Source organism: Paramisgurnus dabryanus, chromosome 3, assembly GCF_030506205.2.
Source record: "Paramisgurnus dabryanus chromosome 3, PD_genome_1.1, whole genome shotgun sequence".
Lineage (NCBI taxonomy): Eukaryota > Metazoa > Chordata > Actinopteri > Cypriniformes > Cobitidae > Paramisgurnus > Paramisgurnus dabryanus.
Genome location: NC_133339.1, coordinates 26,000,061 through 26,026,878, shown reverse-complemented (window position 1 = coordinate 26,026,878; position 26,818 = coordinate 26,000,061). Strand labels below are relative to the sequence as shown.

Genomic DNA, 26,818 nt, shown 5'->3' with positions numbered 1-26,818 from the left:
GTTCAGGTCAATTGTGAAGGCTAATAAAGTCTTTTTTATAATGCCAGTAAAGTCATTATTTTTAGAAAGCGTATTAACTGTACTCCAGTGTTAAGCAACGATGTCCCATTGAGATTATCCTTGTGATAATTGAGGCTTATTTTGACAAAACACACAAATCCAACCAAAACAAAATAAAAAATCCAGCAGCCCAGACTGCGCTCCCTGAGGTTTCCAGCAGTGCTCTCTTCTGCATGCCTCCAGGCAGAACAAAATTCTGCTTTAAAAAATATTGACATACACTTAAGCATAAAAAGCAGCACATTCACACAGACAAAATATTTATTTAACTTTGTAAAATATATAAATGTAGAATTTGGTCATTTTCTGACTACACATACAATGATTTTTTTTAAAATATGAAAGGACGTACTTAAACTAACACAGGATGCAGCCAGCATATAGCTATATAAATCCATTTGAAAACTCTTCCAAAACCTTGCGCATAAATTACAGCATAATACAGAATTTATAACATTTTATACACCTTAAGCAGTTCAAAGCAAGATTGTTCATTTGAGATCACGCAAAGAAAATTCATTTACGGTGCAAAAATAATAAAATATTGACTAAGGACATCTGGGCACCGTTGTATTTTTATCTCGGAGCAAATGGCTTTGTTTGCACAAGAGGCCTATATTAATCCGTGCCAAGAAATGAATAATATCATGGTGTTCACAAGCAGCCTTCAGCACTATTTGCCTCTTTGTGCATCCATATCATATGTGGGTGAGCCTCGGTGGGTGTCAAAACGTCCAGTGTGAATCACAGACATTCATTTAGAGCTGTCCAATCATAAGGTCACAGGATGGGTGCCGCTCTGCCCACAGACAGAAACGGCAGCATTTGCGGAGCATGTCGTAAAAACAGTGCGCAATAAATATCACATAGATATAACACAACAATTGAACATAATCACAATAAACACCTTCTAGTTTGCAGAAAAAACATTTCCCACAGCTTTTTACACATTCTTTTCTAAAAATTAAAACAATCGGTTTTAAATGAAAGCTGTGAAATGCGCAGGGACAGTACAGTTATTAGATATGGTTGTAGCTCTATCTCCATAATGTGCCTGTAATGGCTGTCTATACGCCTCCGAGCCCATCTAAGTGTGAGTTTGTGCGTGGGAGGAGGTGGCGTAGGGTGCTTGGGAGTGTAGGTGATACGTTAGTGCATGCCATGATCTCAATGGTAATGTTATTTATAACACTCAGTAAAGGGTATCTGAATGTCACATAAGCATACTGCAGTGCCGTACGGGGACACTAGAATTGTGTATGGGTATGCATATGTTTATTGGGTGTGCAACTGATAATTGGATAATCATAATAATAATAATTGAAGCCACCTTACTGGATAAACCGACTGGGTCAAGGATCAGGCTCAATGTCTTTTACATTAAGCTCAATGCTAGAATGTGTCTGTTTGTGTGTCTATTTGTGGTAAATTGGGTCTCCCTGCACAACATGAGCCATTAAGGAACTGTCAGTGTGTGACACTGAGGAGCATTAACAGTACAAGTCTTTTTTCTTGTGAGTCTCTTAGAAATGGGTGGTAATCTGGATGTTATGTTATGCTGTGCTGACTTTTTTGAACACAAAATTGTCTTGTTATATTCTACTGATTAAATTGTACATTCTGATCTAACTGTAACACATTTCATTTAGTGTACAATACCTTTACAAATAAGGCAAAAAGTATTGAAAAAGACAGATTTACAGAAAACCTTGGACCACCATACAAACATTATCAACAAAATGTGTGGTTGGCAATTTTTGGCCTGGGTAACATGTACAAAATGTTCATCTTCTCAACTGGCTTATCACAAACGAATGTGCTACAAGTCTCATTTTTTGTGCCCAGTCGTAAATTCATTTCATTGAATAAGTCTCTCAAACAATTTTAGAAGGCACATATACTTCACATATATTGTATGTACTGATACATATGAATGCTGCTGCTGACAAATCTTCGGTCTGCCAGCGTTTATAAATTAAGTAAAATCTACTTTAAAACTAAAATAGTTTTCATACTATTAAGTCTGTTTATTAAGTATAAATTGATTTTGAGAATAAAACAAGATTTCAAAGAAGCCAGGAGAAAAAAATACCTACAAATTTTCTGTTTTTCCACCCAAGATAAATCCTTTTAGTTATTTTACAAGTAGCTGATCTCCAATGAGTTATTCTTTTCCACTGGTTCCTCTGGCAGCGTTTTAACATTCCCATTTTTGGCCCCATTCAGAAGGGTTCCCGCAGGCCCAAGTCCTGGACCATTCCCAATGGTTTCCCCATCAGTGTCTCTCCTGCCTGGGGAAGCCATCTCAGAAACCCCCGGAGCTGAGGGTCTCTCAGTGAAAAGGGCACGACTGCTTTCTGGTTGTCCGCTTCCATTTCCATTCTGAGTAATCCTGCAGATCTCTGTCATCTCTGTCATTTCCTCCCTGTACTCCTCTTCTTCTTCATCTTCTTCATCTCTCACTCCTCTCCTAAGGCTTTCCCTGGGCATCAGCACCCTTCTTCTTTCTTGCTGATGCTGCTGCACCGCGGGCTCATGGTTCTCCACTCTGCGCGAGGAGCGGCACAGAGCCTTGCGGAAACCCCGCTTGAAGTTGTCAGACAGGAAGCCGTACACGATAGGGTTGGCGCAGCTGTTAGCGTACGATAGCACAACTACGAAAAGATGCAGGCCTTGAGGTTTGTCACGCAGCGACTCCACCAGGTTTATGATGTTGAGGGCGTAAAACGGCATCCAGCAAAAAACAAACACAGCGACGACTATCACCACCATTCGCGTGACTTTTCGTTCCGACTTGCGCCGTTTGGTTGAGGTGGCGTGAACTTTCTTTCCCGAGCTTCGGACCTTAATTACAATGAGCAGGTAGCACATGCAGATGACTAGCAAGGGGAAGAAAAAGCCAACGGTGGAGGTGTAGATGATAAACGCCGCTCCCCAGACATTGGCCGGCTCCGGCCATATGATGTTGCAAATTCCTCCCTCTCGTTGCACGTTAGCAAAAATCACCACAGGTAGGACGACCACAAAGGAGACCGCCCAGATCGTTCCATTCACAGCTTTGGCGACTTGCGGTCGCCTCCACTTTGAAGATCGAATGGGGTGAACCACAGCCAGGTAGCGATCGATGCTCATTACAGTGAGGCAGAAAATGCTGGTGAACTGGTTGATGCCATCGACAGTCATTACGAGTCTGCACGTGAAGGATCCGAAGGGCCAGGAGTGCATGGCATTCTGAACTGCGAGGAACGGAAGGCCTAGCATAAAAAGCTCATCAGCTATAGCCAGATTTAAAATGTAGATGTTAGTCACCGACTCAGTCTTGGAGTAGTGCAGGACAATGTGGATGACTAGAGAGTTTCCACCCAGACCGACTATGCAGACGATTATGTATATAAGAGGAATAAATATTCCAGCCATGCTTGTTCCTGGTCGGTTCCCTGTGTCTGTCCCATTGGTGCAGTTTGATGTGTTGTAAAGGCAGGTGTCATTAAGAATACTCTCACTGAGAAGGAAATCAGGAATGGAGCTGTTGCCCCATAAACCCAGTGCAGCAGAGGCGTCTATTGAGGATAACTCCATCTCTTTTGACGTCACTGCCTTCATCTGGGGGCCATTGTCCTATACAAAGAACAACCACAAATTATTATTTCCCATCAATGCATTCTCACATACAAGGCATGTGATAAATGCATAATTTACAGACAAAAGCACCATTGTACAGTTTCACACCATTTTATCAAACTTGGATGCTAAATACATACAATATAGTATCAATGTAACACATTTCCAGAGAACACTTGTTTATGGTGGAACCATATACCTTCTTATCGTAAAAAAACACTTACATGACACAGGGATTTGGATGGTCCTGTTTTTTTTTCCTTTGGGCAATTGCTGGATCATGAGAATGAGCTCAAACGATTAGCATTACATTCACGTTTGAAATGTGGAAAAACAAACAAGAACAACAAGGATGAAATCCTAAAGCAAAGAGGTATGAAAACATGGCTTGATTCACTGTAATTAAATGAGGGAAATAAATTAATTCTAAAGGGTGTGACAGCCAAGGTTGTGTCAGATGGAAAACAATTGCTAGTGATAAGAACGCCAATGAGGCTCCACTGAGCTGTCTTTTTTTGGCTTGTGTTAGTGTACATTTACTCCCCAGATGAATAAACCTTGCACGTTCCCACACATTGTATTTAATAACTGACATTTTATTAACAACCAGACACAGCGGGGCTTCAGCGCTGACTATGCTATTTGCAAGATGTTTAATGATGTTTGGTGTTTTTTCTCAGGATATTCAGCAGCGTCCTTGGTAATCTTAAAGGGGTAGTTCACCCAATAATAAAACATTTTCTAAACGTACATACATTTCTTTGTTCTACTGAACACAAAGAACATATTTATTTCCTACTATATTCTATTCATGAATATCAGCTGACATCACTCACATCTCAAACTTGTCTCCGCCATTTTTAGTACCTGAAGTTGTTTTAAAAGAACTAAGATATGCCTTCAATATGTTGTGAGCGCTATAGACACAAACACTAAGAAGGCTCGACACAACATGATACTTTGCTCGAAGTATCACCTGTGTCTCTACACGTGACCTCAAGCATTGAGAACATTGTTTGTGTAGAGTTTACTAAAAAGAAGGTTTTGAACAACTGACTTTGGTTGTTTAGGCGTCCGCTCTCCACCATCTTGCCTGTCAAGATGTATCGAGTAAAGATGGATAGCTCCTAAAGCATAGCTCCATATTAATGCACGGATAATTCGTTGTTTTTTTGTCGCAAGTAAAAAAAAAATATTTATCTTCTAGTTGAAAAAGGAGCCTCATATAAGATTCATTCATTCGCATTCGGAAATCGATTATTTATGTTTGGCAAAGATTGCGAGCGGACACCATAACAGCCAAAGTCAGTTGTTCAAAACCTTTCTTTTTAGTAAACTCTGTGTACACAAACAATGTTCTCAATGCTCGAGTTCCAGGTGATACTTCGAGCAAAGTTTCATGTTGTGTCGCGCCTTCTTAGTGTTGTAAAAGTAGTGGTAGTTCGGTAGCAATGGACAGCGGCTGGAAGAACGCATCAGGGATCAAGTAGGCATCACACCCTAACCAAGATATTTTTTTTAAAGTAGCGTTTCTTTTCAAGACAGTCGAGGTGCGAAATGTTGTCTTTCGTAGCATTTCCCGTATCCGTAAAAATCATAGACAGTAAAAGATAAGAAATCCGTAAATTGTAGCAAGCTAGCCAATGCTTGTCAGTAGCCTACTGGTACTCTGTAGGTACTCAAGATGGTGACAGGCAACTGGAATGACAGAAAAGGTCACATGACTGATATTCAGCAATAGGAGCAAAAAATACTACGGAAGTCTCTAAAACTCAAAATTCTTCCGTTGTGTTTATTATTTTAGGGTGTACTATCTCTTCAATTTGGTATTTATGATTTAAATTTAGTGCATGTGAGCATAAGAATAAGGCATGACAAACTATGAAAAACAGGTGATGCTGTCTTATGAGTTTCATCTCTCTTTGTTGAAAAGAAGAGGCTAAATGTCTCTGTGAAATATTCACACCTGTCTCCCACCATTTCTAGTCCATTTCTCTTTCTTGGTTGCAATTATGGCCTGAGGCAGAGAATAGGGAAGATAAATTGTGGATCAATGTGGCAAAGATAATAGAGGGACATGGGAAAACATGAAGACACGTGCTATATCAGGATACGATCAGGGCAGAGATATAATGAGGATTATAGTCAGAATAAGAGACACTGGATGACAGTGAGAACTGATTGACAAATATATTGTTTTTATTCCAATATACTATTATATTTTATGTCTGTAAGCTTGTATGAGCATTGAATATTCTGTATTTCATTCTTTAGACTTTAAATTATTAAATCTTTTTAAAACTGAAAACAGAGGAAAACGATTTGAAATGTTTCAGGATAAAATAAGCTATTTCATCATATGAAATCTCCAAAGGGTTCAAAGTTTCAACCTTTCTTCCCTAAACATGCCCAGATGAGGATATGAAAAAGAGTAGACCTTACGCTATTCACTGTCAATGCAACAATGAATGCTGAAAAAATTACAAAATCAAACAAAGAGAATAATAAATAAAAGGAGATAAAAGAGAAAGAGAAGAGCCTGTGATTGTTTGAGTCTCAGAAAAGATCCCACAAACGTGTAACCTTCATGATTAAATAGCTAAACATAAAAAAAACTAACTGCTTTAGAAAGCTAATTGTTTCTTTTGCAGTTAAATGAATAAGATATAAAATGACAAATGCTTAACTTTATAATGAAAATGTAGCCTACCTTTGGCTCATTGTCACTTCAATTGGTAATTACGAGTACACAGCTGTGTTTTTCTGCTGATTCTATTCTATTTTATTTTTAAAGTGAAGAAGGCAGGGCCTTTTTTCTAAAAAAAAAAAAAAAACCTCTGTCCAGCAGCAATGCCAGTGTATAAATGGTATTTTTCAATCTCACATAAAAGAGCTCAAGTGAAAAGTTTTGCTCAATCTGCAGGGATTGGCCGATTAGGAACGCAATAATATCATCCTATCATGATTGCATATTATTCACTAATTGGCGTTAAGTGGCTCAAACTGGTTTAAATTGACAGACAAATTACAGGGTTTAAAACTCGCCCACTCAAATCTGAAAGTAAATTTATTTGTAATGAACTTGAAATGACTTTTTAGTGAACACTTCCTGCTCGGTTAAATTAAAGTGGCACCCCTGTGTCTTTGACCATTAAACATGCTGTTTATCAAGTATTTGATAGTGTTGTAGTCAAGACCACCTAAACCGAGACCAAGTCATGACCAAGACCAAGACAGGCCGAGACCGAGACAAGACCAAGACTTTAAAGGGTCGAGACTGAGTCAAGACCAAGACCAAGACAGGCCGAGACCAAGTCAAGACCAAGACCAGTGCAAGTCACTGCATTAAAACACTTATGATAAAATGTGGAATATGCATATGATTAGACACTTCTTGTGTGTGTGTGTGTGTGTGTGTGTGTGCCATCAGAGAAGTTGATAAAATAATCAAAGGCATTGCAGATATGTGGGAATTTCAATACAGTCTCCTGAAGATGCGTATAAATAGCACGAAGTGTAAAACTCGTGCAATACATGGGTGATTCTCACGAAAACTTGGTTGTAAAAATGTCAAGCATGAAAATGTAAAAATTGCTTAAATTTACTTTTTTTTCCACCAGACATTAGAAACAAAGTCTGAAGTATATGGGAACATTAATTTAAAAACTTTTACTTATCATTTAACACTTTTTGTAACATAATTTCAAAAATAAGTCCTAAAAAATCTCATTACCGCAACAGTCAGAAAACATCAACACTGTTAGAAAAGCTAATATATTTTCACATTTTTAAAAATTGATTATTAATAGTCATGCACAGTAAATTGAAATTCTGAAATAATATTTATTTTAAATTTAACGTTTTTTTTTATTTTGTTTTATTTAGCTCATATACCGCAACACCTTCCACAATTTACAACTATTTTTTTTTTATATTTCGAAGAAACCTGACACATTTTCAAAATGACATGACAAACCTGAAAGAACATAATTTGGAGATTCTGCACATGCATTTAAAATCAAAGTATTATGCTTCTATTAATGAAATTAACATTTAATAAGCATCTGTTGCGGTAATGATACATAGGTTTCGGTAATGAGAATACGTATACTAGCCTGAGATTTAGTTAAAAACAAATTTTAAAGTAGAAAGTCTGATAATATTTACAGCATCATGCGTTCAAGTTCAAAACTGTTTTATTGTGTAGTCTTTGGAAAAAATATTAAAGAAAAAACATGAGAACAGGAAGGCTTATATTAATATTCCTTTGTGTCATATTTAAGTCCCCATTTATGCATTTAACATACTGAAATAAGATGGTCTTGATGACATATGCTGCCTACAAATGCGAGCTCTGAAGGCTGCAGCCATCGGATTGAGAAATGGGCAGCTAATGTCAGCTGGATATCACAAAACATTTGTGTAAATAAGATGAAAAATATTTCCTTGCTGGATATGATTTGGTCTTCTGACCTTTTACCATTCTGTATCTGTTTCGATTAGAGAGAGAGAGAGAGAGAGAGAGAGGCTGTATCCGAAAGTTTAGACAGCTGACTTGTTCCCTCGCTGCTTTATGAGACAATGACTTTGGCTGCATAATGGCAGCTCCGAGAAATGCTTTAGGACAGACTTCATAGGCAGCAAAATTGAATTCAGGTTGAAATGTAAGCAGCCCTCTCTGTGTTCCGGGATGTCGCAAATCTGCTTGTGGTGCGGAGGTCTGATCGACCCACCCAATTCACACGAGCTCTGTGTGCTCTGCTTGGGGCTTCTCCACCCAAAGGCGGCAATTGTTGGCTCAGGTTGTCCCTTATTGTGAGGATCTCCCGATGAAGGTGCTCAGGACCCGGCTCAACATTGCCCTTGGAGGTTTCTTACTGCAGTGTCCCACTGCCGGCAAAGAGCCGCTGGTGGTCGTCCTCCCCTCGCTCAACCGGTTCAGTTTGTCGCCGAGAGCCTGTGTCCTGAACCGGGAGCCGCCAGGTCTGTTTCCTTTGGGTTTCCGGCGGCGGAAGATGAGATGTCTCTGACAGTGTTGGATGCAGAATGGGACCAGGCTCCACGTGGTGCATCAGACACACAGCCATCCTTCTACAAGGAACTGGTGCGCATTCTCTTCAAAGCTGTGCAGGACTTGGAGATTGAGTGGAGCACCCCACAAGAACCCCAGAGAAGCAAGCTTGACTTTTGTTTTCTTCACTCAGGCCGCCCCGCTGATGCTCGGAGGAAAGTCACCAAAGGGTGGGCTACCCCTCCCCCCATTTTTTTCTTAGGTAGGCTACCTGTGTATTCCCCCCATCAAGGACGCTGTGGCTGCTCACCTCTGCCCCTTGTCCACTCCCTTGGATGGTGTGGCACAGCTTTGAGGGTAGTGAAGCCTCATGACAGCACACCTGTCCGAAAAAGCATACCCGCGCCGAGAGAGGCTCTGTCTGCATTGCACACTATGGCGGTCCTACAGATCTTTTAGGCGCAGGTGCTTAAGGCTCTAGATGAGGGCAGCATGGATCTAAATACCTTCAGGGATCTGAGAATGGCTACGGATTTCACGCTAAGGGCCACGAAGACCACTCATGGTGGTCATGCACAGTCACGCCTGTTTCTCCATCCGGCCTGTTTGGTGACACGGTGGGCACAATCACGGAGCATTTCTCGGAAGCGGTGAAGAGCTCTAAGTCTATGAGCCACTTCCTACCTCACCACCCTGTGTCTCATGGACCAGAACCGGTGGTGCATCACAAGAGTCCCTGGCACAAATCCTACAGTATATGATGCAAGAAACTGGGTCCTGGGGGACTGTCGTCCGGAACGAAGCCGCTCAAAAACAGCATTTTTCTCCTCAGTTGGTTTTGTGTTGCTCGCCCCAGGGCCCGTCCTCACATAAGCGTCTACAACACCCCCCCCCCCACTCTCGAACACGACCCACATGCTGCGAAGACAGCAGAGGCGGAAAGGGTTAACGCACAGTCCTAATGAATTGCGCAGCAACCCGCTTTCTGTCACAGCGCCGGGCGCTTTTAGGCCATCCTCTCTGGTGTCTGTGACTCCCGCACTGGGCAGAAAGGAGGTGCCGCCTCTAGTCTCCCTTTGTCCCTCGCCCCCAGGCAGCAATCTGATGCTGCAGACAGCGCGCGTTGTGCAGTCGCAGGTAGCTGAGATGCTGGCAAGCATGGGATCCAACTTTGTGGATCTTGTGATCCAACTGATGTTGCAGCGCCTAGATGCATGGCGTGCCATCGCTAGGTTGTTTTTGATACCTGAAAGTGGAAAGAAAGCATAACATTAAATTAGCATGTCTCACAACATGGGAGAAAAAAATTTATGTACACATCATCATATAGTATAGACTTGTTGCGTTGTGTTGTGTGTGTGTCATGTACATTTCCTAACACTGTAGTGTGTTTTTTGCTAATTACACCTGCTAGTAATATCTCCAAACCTAACCTCTCTCTCTCCTTCCTTCTGTACTCCTCGAGCCATTCTGGGTTGCTGTTAAGTTTCTCCCTGAACTTTGTCAACCTGGCCTTTGCTAAAGCTTTTTTCTCACTTCCTGACTGTCTACAATGAAGCATCATAAAGCAAAATATCAACAGTTATAACATTTTAAATTTATCTTAAATTCATAAGAGATATTTAAATGTAATAAACAATATGCTTAAATTCTCATTTCCGAAACAGAAGTTCTCTTTACCGCAACTGCTATTAAATGGTTGCGGTATATGAGAATGGTGTTGCGGAGGATGAGGTACCCCAGTATGTTTTGCTAAAAATAGAGAAGCCACGTAGGCTTTGCTCATTTTTTATTCAGTGCATATAATTAGACTTTAATAAAGAACATTTTCATAAAAAATTGTAAATCAAACAATTTTCGAAATGTAGAAAACTACCTGTTTCGGTAATGATAATCAAAATGTCGTGTAAGCATTCTGACAAGAGAATATTTCAAATTTAACTGGAAAGATATAAAGAGATGATCTTACCTGGTAGCCATCTTGAAGTAACTGGTCCATCTGCTTGGTCACTCAAAATCAAACTTTATTAAAATTCTGTATGTGTGCTTAAACTGTTCTCAAAAAGTGTTGCGGAGGATGAGAACACCAGGCATGGACATATCAATTTCCTAATTTTTCTTCATTATTATTATACATGAATATTCAGTAAATTATTTTTCTGTCATCTAAAGTAGTCTAGCAAAACATCCATTTATTTTTTTTCTAAATATTTTTGTTTTAATATGTTTAAATTACAGCATAACGCATGTTCAAACACAGCCGGACGCATTGCGGTAATGAGAATTTCAGCAGAAAATGAGATAAAATTGACAAATTATAAATTCTTATGTTGAAATCACACATTGTGCAAGGTAGAACACAGTATTGTGTTAATTCTGAGGCTTTTTAATATTACTATATTACACATTTTATATCTAAAATCATTAGTGCCGTGGTGTTTCAATGGTTTCGTGATAATCACCCACATACGCCAAATTCCACTTTGGCGTGCATATGATACGCTAGTCCTTCCCATTCACTTAAACGGTGCATCTTTTTTTGTCGTTTTATTTATTGGTTTCTCAATTTTTTTCTGTTTTTTAAACCATTTTCGCTTGGGTTTAGGGTTAGATTTTAGATTTGCTTAATGAGGTTATTTAATATACAGGTTTCTCCATGTTTTTGTCCATATTTAAACCATGGTCGCTTTGAGTTGGGGTTAGAGTTGGGGTTTGGGTTAGGATGTCATTTTTATATAACAAAAAGTTGTTCTAACCCTAAACCCAAGCAAAAATGGTAAAAAATAGCAAAAAAATTGAGAAACCAATAAATAAAACGACAAACCGTTTAAGTGAATGGGAAGGACTGGCGTATCATTTGCACGCCAAAGTGGAATTTGGCGAATGTATTGCACGAGTCTTACACTTCGTGCTATTTATACGCATCTTCAGGAGACTGGGATGGGAATTTATATCAAATGTAAGTGATTTTGTGAATAAAACAAGCAAAAAAAAAATCTGCCAATGAGTTAAGCAAAAAATCTTGAACCTTTTTCTTAAACACAAAATTCAAGAAAAACTTGAAAAATTAGCTTACCCCAATTTTTTGCTTGTTTTATGCACAAAATCACTTAAATTTGATATTTTTGCTTTAAAAACTAGACTTATTTTCTTGGGTTGTTTTGTTCATCAAGAAAAAGCATCTAAATATAAGAATTTTCTGATATTTTTACTGAAAACAAGACAAAAATACAAAAAAACTTTTATTCTTGAAAATCATTTTTTGCAGTGTGCCATCAGTTTTGGTCTTGACCGGTCTTGAACTAAAATTCAGAGTCCTCTTTGTCTGAGACGGAGACGAGACCAAAATGCGGTCGTTTCCAAGACGAGACCAAGACCTTTAAAAAGTGGTCTTGAGACCGAGACCGGTCTCGAGAACTACAACACTAGTATTTGATGACTAATAGACTAAAAATAATTGAAGAAAAAAAACAGTAAAATTATACAGAAAACAATGTTATTTAACTTATACTCTAATTTTAATTCAATGTAAAAATGTATTACAAATGTAGCAAACAGATGAGCATTGACTACATATTTTAAAAAAGTGTCTGCTAAACGACTAAATGCCTAAATGTTTTTTAAATCAGTTTGAACATCCTTTAATATCTCTCTGCATTTCATCTCATCATTTTTTAAAAGGTGGACTTCTTGGGTCAAATAAATCAGAATTGTTTGAACAGACATTCATTTTAATCTGTTTTCTCTCACTATAGGGGGCATAAATCCTTTCAGTGATTCACCTTGTTCTTGGGAGAGATGGCAAATAAGATTTTTTAAGGAGGATCTTTCTATAGGGTTGACAGACCCTTACTACACCGACCCAACAAAGACATCAATTGTAAGGAACGAGACTAAATCAAGTAAGCTATTTGTTTAGTTTGTCTTGAGATATGTCTGGCCCATTATGCATTCCTTTCCACAATAAAGAATCCCTGAAAAACAATATCATTCAGGTTCTGAGTCACTTAACACAATCTTATAGCCTGACTATCTTCAAATGGACACTGTCTTTATGCACTAGCTGTAACAGCATGCTGCTCATCAGTGAAATAATTCAATTTGCCACCTGATGCTACAGGGAAAGGGAATCAGCCTCTCTTTCAAGCCAGTTTAAGTCTTAGACACAGAGTTTCTCAAGTGTTGGTGCTGAAAGTGTCTTATACTTTTAGGCTGGGAGTCCCACACTGTTACAGACCACCCTACAGACCCACAGTCACAATTATTAAATAATTGTTTGATTGCAGTGTAGCAGCCCTACATCCACCATTTTTGCTCTGCACTTCTCCGTCATTTGTGTCAAAGCAGCTTGGTATTTATCTGTTGATACATTTGAACAAATAATATGTGACCCTGGACCGCAAAACCAGTCATTATGTTCAATTTAATAAATAAACTTTACATTGATGTATGATCTGTTAGAATTGGACAATATTTACCCGAGATACAAAAAAAAATCTGGGGCTGCAAAATAAATGAATAAATAAATAATATATAAAAAAATATTTAGAAAATCGCCTTTAAAGTTTTCCAAATGAAGTCCTTAGCAACACATATTACTAATGATAAATACATTTTTATATATATTTTTATGGTAGGAAATGTACAAAATAGATTAACATCCTAATGATTTTTGGCATAAGAAAATTTTATAATTTCTTGACCAATGTATTTTTGGCTTTTGCTGACTTTTTTGTCATCCAGGGTCACATACCATATTTCTAGTTCTATTACTGCTCTTTACTTTACAGTCTTTCTGTAATAATTACTTAATATAAGCTTAAATAGGTAACTTTATTGTTTCTGTTATTTAAAGATATTTTCAGTTTACTTCAAATATATTTTATTTATGGATTTTTTATATTTAAAGGTTTAAAGTATCTAATACTGCTATAGGAATTTACAATGGAATAGTTTACATGGGTCTGCATTACATTATTCCAAGCATGTAACAAAAAACAGAGGTCCAAAATTGTTGGTAACTTTATATCTTACCCACTAAAGTACATTTTAAGGAAGTAAAGACGTTAACAAAACACATAAGTCAACAGCTGGCACTCTCAGTAACTTTATCAATAATGTGGTCAGGATCATTCTAACAAGTATATTCATTGTTTCTCCAGTAGTGAAATTGTGTTTACTTTCTGAGGGTCATGAACAGCCCCATTGTGACTGCTACGTGTCCTTAGTGTGCTGAGTCTGCACTACAGCAAATTATATATGCCAGTCTATGTGGCATTACGTCAAAAACGTGTGAACTCAATGGGAGGAATGCAATGGCTGAGGGCGTCATTTGGTACAAAGCCAATGTGGTTTTCTCTTTTGACTCCTTGTAAAGATGTGACATTGAGATGTTTTAATATTTTATACACATCTAAGACACACAGTCATTTAAACATTAAATGCCCCATATTGTCAAATCTGAAATTTTGTGGCTTTTTTCATGATAACTGAGGTCTAGGGGCTATGTAAATACCATATAAGTTTCAAAACAGTCATTTAAGAGTCAAATGCACAGCCTGCCTGAAGTAGCTGTGAGTTAAAACGGTTCAATTGTATTTCTGAAAAGTTGCTATGTCATCAAAACACAGTCACCGCCTTCAGTCTCCCCCCTGAGCACTGTCCACATCCATCGCCCCACCCCCTTTTTGCCAAGCAAACCCCTTATGCTGGGTACACACCAAAAGATTTTTTACATCTTATAAGATTTTAAAAATGTGATAGACCACAAACATGAGGATAAAAAATCCTAGATTTAACCGTTTTGCTCCTATAGTGTGTGGTGTGCCATTATGTGTCAAAGACAGCACACCACACACAAACAGATTTTTAACCAGAGTCTCGACTGTGAACACAGGAAATCCTACAAAATCTTGCGAGACTTCAGAATAAGCATGGCGGACGATATGCAGAAAGACAATGATAGTGCTTGGAATAGCTTTTACAAGACACGTTGTATATTTGTGCTGTTGCCACAAATCAAGAAGTTGATCCTCCATCTCTGCTGTCCACATCAACTTCACTTTGGCCGTTTCTCAATCCGAAGGCTGTAGCCTGCGGAGGTCGCATATGCAGGCTGCATATGTCATGAAACCTGGTTTATTCAAGTTAACTGAGCATTACATTCTCAAGTCATAAGTATATTACAACAATATACGATAAACTAGAAATTATAGTCAATTTTATAACTGTTAATATTCTGAAATAAGACAGTCTTGATGATGTATATGCAGCCTGGAAATGCGACCTAAGGATTGAGAAGCAGCCTTTGTGCTGCACCATGACTCCTTCATCTTCCCTCATCTCGCTTTCTGATTGGATACGGTTTCATTCCACGTGATAATCTCAATAGCCTGCTCGCGTTTGTCCTCGGTATTCCCCACACACATCAGGATTTCTGATCGTAAATATTAAACATGTTGAATATTTACGATTCGCGATCGGCGCGGCTCAGACGTTCTACCGAGCAGGTTCGGACACTCTTAACACACCTCACACGAAGGGACAATCTGATAAAATAATCTGTAGAACCATCGCAATACTCGGGACATAGCTAGGATTGTTGGAAGGGGGGAAATCGGCCCAAAATCAGCCCGATTATTTTTTGGTGTGTACCCAGCATAAGGAGTATCGCACCATGTGAGAAAATGCTGTTTAATCGATGGATGTCAGGAAACTAAATCATTGCACAGGCTTGTGACAAACATTAATATATGAAAACAATGGCTAATGTACATTTATTCAGAAATTCCTCAATAATTAGTTTGACTTTAGCCATCTGTCCTAAACATTAACAAGTGACTGCTTCAGTGTGGCAGTTCAATGCCGGTTTCTCCAAGAATCTACTGATCAAAGATGTTGCAGTCCTTACTTTGTTGGATCCGACCTCAAATCCACAACCCGTAAGTAACACATTTTAAGTAGGGCTGCACAACAACTTGCACGTGATTGTCACGCGCATCCCGTTGATTAGTAGTGAAGCGGCATCACCTGCTTTCAGAACCAGCTGCCGGTTGTCACTTCTGAAAGCAGCTGATGGTGATTTACTACTAATCAATGAACCGGCTTTACTGACGAGGTGCGCAAGACAATCGCATGCGATTTATCACGCAGTCCATACTTTTAAACTACATTATGTAGCCAGAGAAAACTGAAATAATATATTGTAAACTAGTGATGCAAAGTCCGATTCATTAACGTGAACCGGCTCTTTTCGGACAGTTCGGCTCATTGAACCGGTTCAAAAAGCCGCTTCACCGGTTCCTGACATCATCAAGAAATTACTTAACACATTTATTTTCTAACTACATGTATCAATGAAACATTCAAATAAAGTTGTTTGTGTCAACACATTAAAACATTCAAATAAAAAGTTGTTTTTGTGAAGGCATAGCTGATTTATTGGCTTTTTTATTCAAAAGTTAGAAGCTAATGTTTGTGGTCACAGTTTCAATGGCGGATCATAAATGCCATATACAACTTTTGACTAGCCTACAACTTGAATAAGATTCCAAGATTCCTTGAATAAGACACTGATGCACAATTGCGGATGTGTAAGTATAAAGAATAAATAAACTTGTCTTTTAAACTCTTTGGTCTTCCTTAAACAACTACAATATGATTTGCATGCACAATAAATCCTACTAAAACTAAAGCTTTTTATTAAAACAAGCATATCAAGAAACTTCGCGCATCAGGCTCCTTCAATTCCTCTGTGATTCACACGCAGTGTCAACAACTCATCCATCAGAATCGTCGGCAATATTTGCCTCTGCAATCATCGACAAACTTTGTTCTGTTCTTTTTGAGTCTGACGTGCTATTTCAGCTGTGCGTCCTGCGTCTAACGTAAGTCCTGCGTTGCTAACTTGATGCTTACGTGTTGTTTTGTAATGTTAAAGTCTTTGGAAGCCACCGGTTTTGATAGAATATCTGTTGGAAATTAGACGTTGTTTGTTTTATTAACAGACACCGGCCCTGTTGAGTTAAACATGGTAAGGTTAAAATCTCTTAGGTTTTGGTGTTGGTTTACTAACCTAACATTTAGTGTACAGGAACTAACACTTAGTGTACTTCCATGGGTAACATTATTTCAACTGCGTATTTTACCCATAAAACAACAGCATATCAGAAGAGAGGCTCATGAATATTACTTATTACAGGCCAAAACGACCTGTTTTTAGCACAGCTCCTGAAAGAGGAACTGTAAAAAATATATAGAGATTGTTTTCTGCTCTTAAACTGCAAATATATATTCTTAAAGGAGCATTTCACCCGTAGAAACATTAATCTTTATTGAAAGTGCGTCATATTTGTAGTCGAAATGTAACATACATTTAGAATTTGGTGCCGATTTGACAGAGAAAAGGGGTGTTTGTAGTCTCACTCCCTCAACAAAGATATTGGACTTCCTTCTTTCAATGATGCAAAATGATGATTTTTTACATCATTGAAAGAAGGAAGTGCAACACGGAAATCTGTATTTCGCCTGTCTCAGCGGCAACTGAGGGAATGATGCATGACCATTCAAAAACATGACTCGGGTTCTAACTATACAAAGCTTTATGCAAATGGGTGAAGTGTCCCTTTAAGGACATCATAACCTAAAATATAACCCTAAAAAGCCTTGAAATATGGGACCTTTAACAGAGAAGAGTTCCTTTTGTATTAACATGAATTTGACAGCAAAACAATTGCTACATGAAAATAATTTGAATAAGCAAAAGGGAAACAGACCTGGTTACAAATAAACAGATTGAGTTGAAAAACAAAACTACTGAGACGAATTGAATAATACCAAAGAGAGCTTATGAATGTTGTAAAGACATCTGCTATACGGCGTCTATGTTGCATCACCATGTAATATGTTCTCTTTAATATATTACTTTCCATTTCCATTGCGTCCCCATCAGCTAATCAGATTGTTGGCCCTTGCTGTTTAGATCAGCAGTAAATCTACTCTCTGGTGAGGTTTGCCTTGTCTGAGCAACAGGGTGGGACACCTACAGCATTTCAATGAGGTAGCTATTAGATGACAGGTCTGACGAAACAAGAGCTAATATTGTAAGCTACAGTGATTTGTAGTATCTAGCACATATTACAGGAAATACATTTCTGATGATGAGAGGGATAATTTGTCTCTGTTTACTTGTTAAATGACAGGTGACACTGTTTCTACCAAATTGATGGAAATGTCAAGGTCAATGACACAGGTGACTGGCATGCAATTCCATTTAGAGTTGTTTGAGGTACTTATCAATCTGCACTTTTCTCCCCAGTTTCATTCAATCTGCAGCCAATGCTGTAATGAATGTCTTAGATTGCATTCTCGAAAAGACTAGACGATAACATGCCTAGCTCAACTGCTAACCTGATTAAAAGTCATGATTCGCTGAAACAGTCAGTGTTTCTGTGTCCTGGCATTGTTATAAGCTGCAAGTAAATCTACACCGTGTTTGTCACCACAGGCATGAATTTATTTATATTATAGATCACATGGCAGGTTTACAGCTAATGTCTGTGTTTGTGCAAATACATAAATTTAACAAGCATCAAGGGACTTTCATCTGGGAGCTATCTCATCATCCTCCACAACTCTGGCCAGCCACAGGGCCTTGAATTGCTTCATAACTGATGATCCAGCAGGTTCTTAAATAAAAATGCAATTTCTTAAATGGTTCTTTAAAACCTCTTTTACTACGACTATGGAAATTAACATTTCAGATATTTTTTAATGATTGACTATTATGTACATATTATAATGTTTTATTAAGAATTAATCCCCAAGCTCAAACATTGCAATTTTTCTCTGTGTTTTAAATGAAGCATCAAAAAATTGTGGGTGAGGTATAATTTTGATTGTAGTAATTGTTGCGAGTTGCATGTAGTTGCTCGACATCAAACAGAAAAATTTATGCTAGCATTTTTGTTAAAGCACTAATATGAATTATTCATTACAAACATATCTAATAAAAGAGCTGAAAAGCTGTCTAAATTAACCTTTTTGAGGGACCTTTTTACTTTTCTCGTGGGGTGAACGACAATGTAATTTATATTGGTGGAGTTTGCTCAGTGTAATCAGTTCTTTGCAGATAGTTGCATCATATCTCTATCTGGTACCACTGGATGTATCATGCAAAAGTTACCATTATCATGGCAATGAGGTTGAAAGTTTACCTATAACTTTACATATATGGCAAGTAAATTATTGTATTAAAATATTGAAAAATGTCCAAAATGTTGAATTCTTGTGGCTGTACTATTAAAATATTTTGCATTTTCCTGGCTGGCGCAGTGTACTTTTATTGTACTGTGAATGTATTGTCTTAACCAAAGAGATGTTAATTTGCTCAAAGCTGTAAAAACGCTCAGTCTTGTTGTAAGCTAGACTGGAATGTTCTGATTTGATCAAAAGGGTTTCTGCCTTGAGAACTGCTATATTAATGTTATTATTTTAAAATATGTTACCGGTCCTGAGAGAGGTTATGTCACTAGCTGGTTCGAAATCAACACTGATAAGTGGGTTAGGTTTCATGGCCTGCACATTCAATCTTTATGCCTGTCAGATTGTTTCTAAATTGAGATTCTTGGGATCCCTCAAAGGTTTGCAGTCTCCACTCAGCAGCACCAAAAAACAGCATGCTCTTATCACTCTTGAAATGCTGCTGAATAAAAAACACAGCAGGAAACCCTCTCCAACCCAAATCCCCCATATCGCCAGATCAAATCCACTTGTTTACTTTGCCACCCAGCGTACCAATGCTACCAATTCTCTTGTGATAACATCAAATATCTAAGATCAATTTCCACTTACATCTAAGCTTCGCCTTGAAGCCATAAAATGACATTCATTCACCTGGGCACTGCTGCTTTCTTTGAGGATCAAGAGCTGAACCTTGTTTGTGCAGTTTCTTCAACCTTTTCAAGAATGATAAAGTCTTTAAATAGCTGCACTGCAGGCACTCTGAATTAAATAAGAATCATGAACTTTGTCCACTGTCGGTGGAGTTTAACCAGGACCAAACAATGAGGATGGCCCTGTTGGCCTGGGGCCATTATGAGAGAATTCTGGGTCACCTGATAAAACTGTCACTTGCCTTGATCAAGTCGTATTGCAGTGTCACTATAGCTTGCATTTGTTGATCATGTATTTGCCTTTTATGCCTCAAATCTAAATCTGTTTTTAGCTGTCTAAGGGGCTGTTTACACCTGGAATTAAAAGTGCAGTGTGTAATTTTTAGAAGGATCTCTTGACAGGAATGAAAAATAATATACAAAACTATATTATCAGGGGTGTATAAAGACCTTTTTATAATGAACTGTTACGTTTTTATTACCTTAGAATGAGACTTTTTATCTACAGAGGGTCCTCTTACGTGGAAGTCGCCATTTTGTTCCGCCATGTTTTTACAGAAGCCCTTAACGGACAAACTTTTTTTTAGTAGTCGAAAACACATTCGACAGGATTGCTTTTGTGGTGTAAACATGCAAGTGATCGAATGTGTTCGAGCAGTCACTAAAGACTGCCTACTCTCCACCTATATAATGTGATGTACTGAGCACAATGTTTTACATTGTTTCTGACTTCTAGTGTGAACACTATAATTATCTCTGCTTTTTGCTCAAAATGTGGTGTTTTTGCAGAAACCTACCCATATTCAAAAGCTGATTACAAAAGAACCACTGAAGGTAGGATGAAACGGGGTTTTTTGTTTGAAAGCAGAGGGTCTGTTCTTTCATTTTGTATATTGTATGTTTATATATTTAAAGAAGAAAATTTTCTGGAAGGCATTAAACTTTGGTGAAAATCATGAAAAACGCTGGCGCTGGCTGGCAACTTTAAAAAAAACGCTGGCGGTGAAAGAGTTAAAGGGGAAAGAGAATGAAAAATCATTTTTACCTTGTCTTTGTTGAATAATGGTAGTCTACCCGCATTCACGAACATACAAAAAGTGCTTGACATGCTAAACATCTCAGTCCCATAGAAATTCCTCTTTTAGAAATGTCAGCCAGAAAATAATTGGCTAAATTTTTTTGAGGGGCAGCAAAGTCAGTCAATCAGTAATGAGATTGCAAGTTAAGCCAGTAGGGGGAGCCAAATTGGTGCAAAACAAATTGTTTAAAATCCCCCACCCTAATAGAGCTATCTGAGAGAGGTTTTTAGGAAGCTTCTAAGGGATTACAGACCCAAACAAAATTTTTTTTGTCTACATGTCACATCACAGAACAAGAATACATACCCCGTTCAATCATTCTATGTCACCTTTAAGCTTTCATTGATAAAACTAAAGCAGCTGCTCTATGCGTCTTTCATTAGTTTCATTTTCCGAGCATGTAAAAGTTTTTGCGCTGAAATATCACATACAAACACTGACTAACAACACAAGCAGCGGACTCTGACATAATATTAGTGCGCATCAATTTAAACCCGTCATTTCTCCCACTCGTATTTAAACGACAGCAGAGGGACTACACAGTCTCCATAGACCATCTCCTCAAAGTAATCAAGACAGAACAGAAGCAGTCGAAAGTGGACAAAAAAGACAAATTAAAAGTAAACGTGACTTTGACTTTCTCATCCACTTGTGACCCAATTGACAAAAACGTATAGAGCACCAATTATCACTTTCACTTTTTTAAATTTCCTTTAAATGTGTAGTGTATATTAGTACATGTTAACGATATGCAAAAGATACATCCTCTAAACAGCCCCTAACATATAAGTAATGAAGTTACTTTGAAATTAGTAGAATGATACAATAATATATTGTTCGTAGTATTTTAATAGTACAATCACACTGCATGTTATCGTTCGCAGTCTTTATATTTATTAACATGGGTTAAGTGGGTTACATTTGCAGGGTTGCACATTCAGTTTTTATACATCTATATTTTGTTTTGATATTTTATCTTTTTTTTGTTTATATTTCGCTTTTTCAATATTCTGCATCAAGCTACCTGATTTTTACTAGATAATAATGCTAAATTATAAACAAGAATATAATTATATAAAAAACCTCTGCAAATGATTTAAAATGTAGCAGATGAAAATCTAAATTACTAGCATAGCAATAAAATTGTATCAAAAACGTTTGCTTGCCATATTGGTGAATTACTGAGAGACAAATAAAGTAAAGTTTGAGAGAGAAATAAATAAAGCCCACCCAAACAGAAAAAAGAAAGGAGTAAAGCCTGATTTATAGTCATGTGTAAGCTACAACGAGCCCTTAGTAGCAGCCATTTGATCTCATCATCACTACAACATTGACATGAATTTTGCTCTCGACATGGTCTACGCATATGACACTGGATGCAACATAAATACACCACTGCTTGTAGAAAAGCAGGTGGCAGTTCTGTATTGTGCATTACTAACTTTCTATATGATAAATGGGAGAGTGTGTGCTGGAGATATAACTGCATGTGGGTGGAACAGTTGGAGCTGTGTTGGGATAGAGAGAGGCATGTGATGAGACAATGCATACTGTTGCACACACACTGTCACACTTTCACTAAGAAAAGTGGAAAGGTTGCTGACAGAAGTGCTGAAGTCTGCAATGCAAAAATTTTGTTCTGTAGACAAAAATAAAACCTCATGCAGATAGATATGTAGGTTAAAGGGCACAGACCTGATGCAAAGTCTCACAGCACAGTAAATATTATAACACATACTCATATGTGTTTAAAACTAATGAAAACAAGGCAAAAAATGAAAAATCTCTAGGTTTTCATATGAACAAACTTCAAGCACTAATGATCTGAATGAAGACCTGAATGAAGATGTGTGTGAGCACCATCTGGAATAGATTTAAAGAGACAGTCAGCTGTCAGCTCAGGGGAAATGAGACTCATGAGGAGCTGTTAATTAGACAATGAAGCGGCGAACATATTTATCACCCCCACCAACTCGCTCTCCCCCTTCCTATATCAGTTTCAATTATACCTGCTTGGAGGTAAATCATAACCGCTGGCATCTTTATCAACACACTGTTATGCAAGACAACCCATCTATTTAAGGAGTATATGCAAATGTGCAATACTAAGGGTTTAAAATGATCACACAGAAAGGGACTGTGGAAGAAAATGTTCAAGATTATTTTAATGTCTCCATTAGCAAAAGTCAGTTTATCAGTTACAACGTAGGCTGTCAAAACTGACACATCTCGCTGGAGAGTTGAACAGGCCTGGTGTCTTGGGTTACTGGCTAACATGCTTGCCTTCTTGGCAGGAGGGTTCTCTGTGGTTGATCACAGCTCTTCTTATAATCATGAATTCAATTTTCTCCAAGAGAAAGGTGCATAGCCTACTATGCTCACATACTGTTTTTTTGTGGGTACAGTAGGGTTTCTGTTACTGTTCAGTGCAGTGGCATCTGAATGCAAGTTCCTTGAAGTCATAACCTACAAACCTTAACTCTATTAGAGCATATACAATACATACATTAATATTACAAATAATGGTCAATTTAATAATACAGAACATATACAAATGTTTTTAATAATCTTGTGCTTAGATAAAACAATTAGAAGCATTATTAGTCTATATGTGACCAGGTCTGTGAAATCCAGGCCAAATAATCATAATCTAGCTATGAGATGGGGAGCATCAAAGTTTGTTTTCAACTATTAATTTCACTTTAAAGTTGCCATAAAATGGAAGTATTGTCTTATTTTCCCTGTGGTGATGTATATCCAAGTGAAATGGCTTCTGTAATTAAATAAAAGTAGGGCTGGATTGACAACTGGTTAGACCGTTTGAAGTTGGGTCATGCTGATATTTGCTAATCACTGCAATCTTTGCCCGGACCCCGCCCACCTGTCATATGACCGGAAGTAAAGAGAGATCACTTCCAGCTGGGGGTGGGGAGATTTGCATTTTTGATTGATGATTATGGGCCCTAGTTGCTAGTTTCAACTTGGCACAATTACCATTTTCACGTGAAACGCCACGTTGTATACAAGGTGTATTCAGGCGCATTGATGGCACGTTGCTATTTTGAGGCAACCAAAACATGGCGCAATATTATTTTTGTTATTTAATGAGCGTGTAAGTATATGCGCTCATTAAATAACAAAAATAATATTGCGTTTGCTTATCACTGACAAGGAGCACACAAACGTTTTAAAATATGAAAAATTAAAGGATTAAAATGTAAAAGATAATTATTGAGTACCTTGGACATAAATGTGGACCGATTATAAGACGTGAGAAGGCGTAAAGAGCTGCTTTACCTGTAGCCAGGAAGTAATTAAATGTTTTGCTTTAAACAAATGCAAATTGCAAATCTATTTTAAATGTTTTTTTTTAGATTTATTGTATATGATGACTTTGTACCTCTGGATATGGTGAGATGAGAACCTTTTAAAGAAAAGCTTTTCAAAACACTCACAGCACTGTCCGAGTGCTGAAACGTTTCGGCTCTCCGCACGTTTGTAAATTCTTTATCTCCTGTTTGTTAATATTTTTAGAGTACAAACCTTTACTTGCATATTTGTAAATATTTTTTTTGGAATAACACTGATCATGTAGCCTATACATACATTTACAGCAAATAAAAGCCTGTTATTTTTACTTCCATGACTGAAAAAAAACCGACTTCTAAAAAATGTATTTCAATACAAATAAAAACAACGGAATTGTTTTACATCAATCTCAAACTGGTGGTCTTCTTCCTCCACTTAGTTTTTCAGACAAATTCCTAAATACGGAATCGAAATGGCGCGAACACAACTGGTTTAAAGGGGATGAGAGATGAGACTCTCATTGGTTTATTGCACATTATGCCCAAAACACACACATTACTCATTACGAGAATAGGAACAACCCTTTTAGACTGTGCGCTTGGCGCACAAACCATTTTTCCCATTGTGAAATTAACAAAAGTGCACTTTAGACAATGTGCTTAGAATAGATCATTAAACTAAGGCCCTATGAGGCCACATTAATTTAAAAAAAAAAATGAAGCTCACATAAGTAATTAGTAAAAAATACCACAATATTACAAAACAAATTACAGTTTTTTGTTTCTATTTCATTGCGACTTTAATTTCAATCTTTGACATGGCCTTAGTCAATAATAAAGAATCCAAGGTTATATTTTCACAGAGTTTTCTTTACATTATGTAGGATCATTTTATAAAGAAACCAGTAAATCACAAAAAAAATGTATTTAGCTGGGTTTTCACAAACTTGGTAACATATAATTAACTTAGCCTAAACGTGAGAACGATGCAGACAAAAACAGTAGGACTGCAAATCTACTTGTATTCCCAAATACCCAAAAGTAATCTGCTAATCTACTTGAATTCCCACATACACCAAGTAGTCTGGAAAAGCACGTAATATAAAAAAATAAATAAAAACCCAAACAGCATTAATGTTTTTCTAACAGCATGGCACAAAATTACTGATCAATTAATTCCTTTAATAGTTTTGACCGAAAATGAGGACACTGACATATTGAAAACTATCATGGTGGTTGCAAAAAATATAGATTGTAAACATTGCCACGACGTTTCCAAGTAACATTTACGCTCCAATAGGCTGAAGTAACAATAATTTAAAAGCACCTGCGGTTTCCCTGTCATTAACGCTCCCATTCACATTGAGAAACAACGATGTTTATTGTTGAAAATGTGTCACAACACTTAGCTCTTCATATTCTTTCATGAATTTATACTAAATATGCATCCATTGTATTAATAGCTATATACTAAACATTATTTCTAATAGTTTTAAACTGGATTAAAAGGCTGCGTTTTACATCGCTTTACAAACTGAGGTACGAATAAACTATACATTTACAAGCCCACGATTGCGCTTGCAAACTTTCCTACCTTAAAACCGCATTTGCCGGTCAACGTGGTCCTCGAGACTGTAGAATATTAACCAAAAAATGACTCTTCGTGAGTTAATTCAGGTTTAAAGCGCCTGTCCTGTGCAAGCAGTCAATCTCGCGTGCTGGAGATGCAGCGGGATGATGCAGCAGCGCGTGGCGGGTTTACTCAGTGAACGCGCGCGGGAGAAACTCTCCTGACTGAAGTCCTTTACATTACTCGAGGCTCCATCATCATCATCACTCCCTGGTAACCAGGTAACGGTCTTTCGCAAGCACGCGCCAGGGAAAGGTAGGCGTTGATATAAATCACTCCGGTAGCCGCGAGCTTGTGTTTATATGTGTGTTTTTGTCTATGAGGCACAGGCTGACGTGTACCGTGTGTTTGCATACCAAAAAAATCATTACACGATGGATTGCTGTGATGATGTTTTTCCCCCTCAGGTAAAGTAAGGATAACATGACCTTTTGTCATACTGTGGTGGTTAATTCAATATTATACTTAGAGAATGGCTCTAGTGTACTTTTTCTCATAAACCCAAGAAAAGATACATAGCAGGCAGTCTTATTGTTTGACCCTCACTGGTTAAGTAGCTTGAGTTTAAGAGACAGTAGCACAACATCTATCATTTTTCATTTGTTTCTTAATAATGCTTTATATTACCAGATAAACTGCACTCTAAAAATGTTGGGTTGTTTCAACCCATGGTTGGGTAAAATATAGACAAACCCAAACTATCCAGGTGGCACAGTGGCTCACTGTTGCCTTAAAGAGTGAAGCCCCCCAGTTTAAGTCTCAGCTGGTCAAGAAGCATTTCTGTGTGGAGCTTGCATAAACACAGGTTAACTTGTCTGCACAGATCAGCTCATTTATGAACCAGTTCTTGCCATGAATATAGCCATAGATGCTGGAATGGCGTTAAGAAATAAATGAACAGAACAAATATTTGACCCAACCGATGGCTGAAACAACCCAGGATAAGTTAATTCAAAAACAACAGTTGTGTTTGTCCCTATTTATCCTCAGCCCAACATTTTTAGAGTGTAGGTTTATTAGGCAGGCAATTAGTCTTACTGAATTCCAGTAATAATGATCTGAGTGATCAAAGGGTATGGTTATCTTTTATAGAGATCAAAGTTTTTTGAGAGTCAATTACGGGTTGCTTACGTAATACCGCAAAATTTAAAAGAACTGTACAAATCATATAGCCTACTGTAACCTTGAATGAGGCACACTGAGATATAAGAGATCAT

The 26,818-nt window shown here is 37.8% G+C and overlaps 1 protein-coding gene across 1 annotated transcript; it reads right to left on the bottom strand.

The window, feature by feature from the left end:
* Nucleotides 1-337: 337 nt before the first annotated feature.
* On the bottom strand, nucleotides 338-25,936 carry sstr3 (somatostatin receptor 3). The gene is made up of 2 exons (XM_065278620.2): nucleotides 25,566-25,936; nucleotides 338-3,678 (listed from the first exon to the last, which is right to left on the bottom strand). The coding sequence occupies exon 2, from the start codon at nucleotides 3,661-3,663 to the stop codon at nucleotides 2,200-2,202; it is 1,464 nt and encodes a 487-aa protein (XP_065134692.1). The 5' UTR covers nucleotides 3,664-3,678; nucleotides 25,566-25,936; the 3' UTR covers nucleotides 338-2,199.
* Between the last annotated feature and the right edge of the window lie 882 nt (nucleotides 25,937-26,818).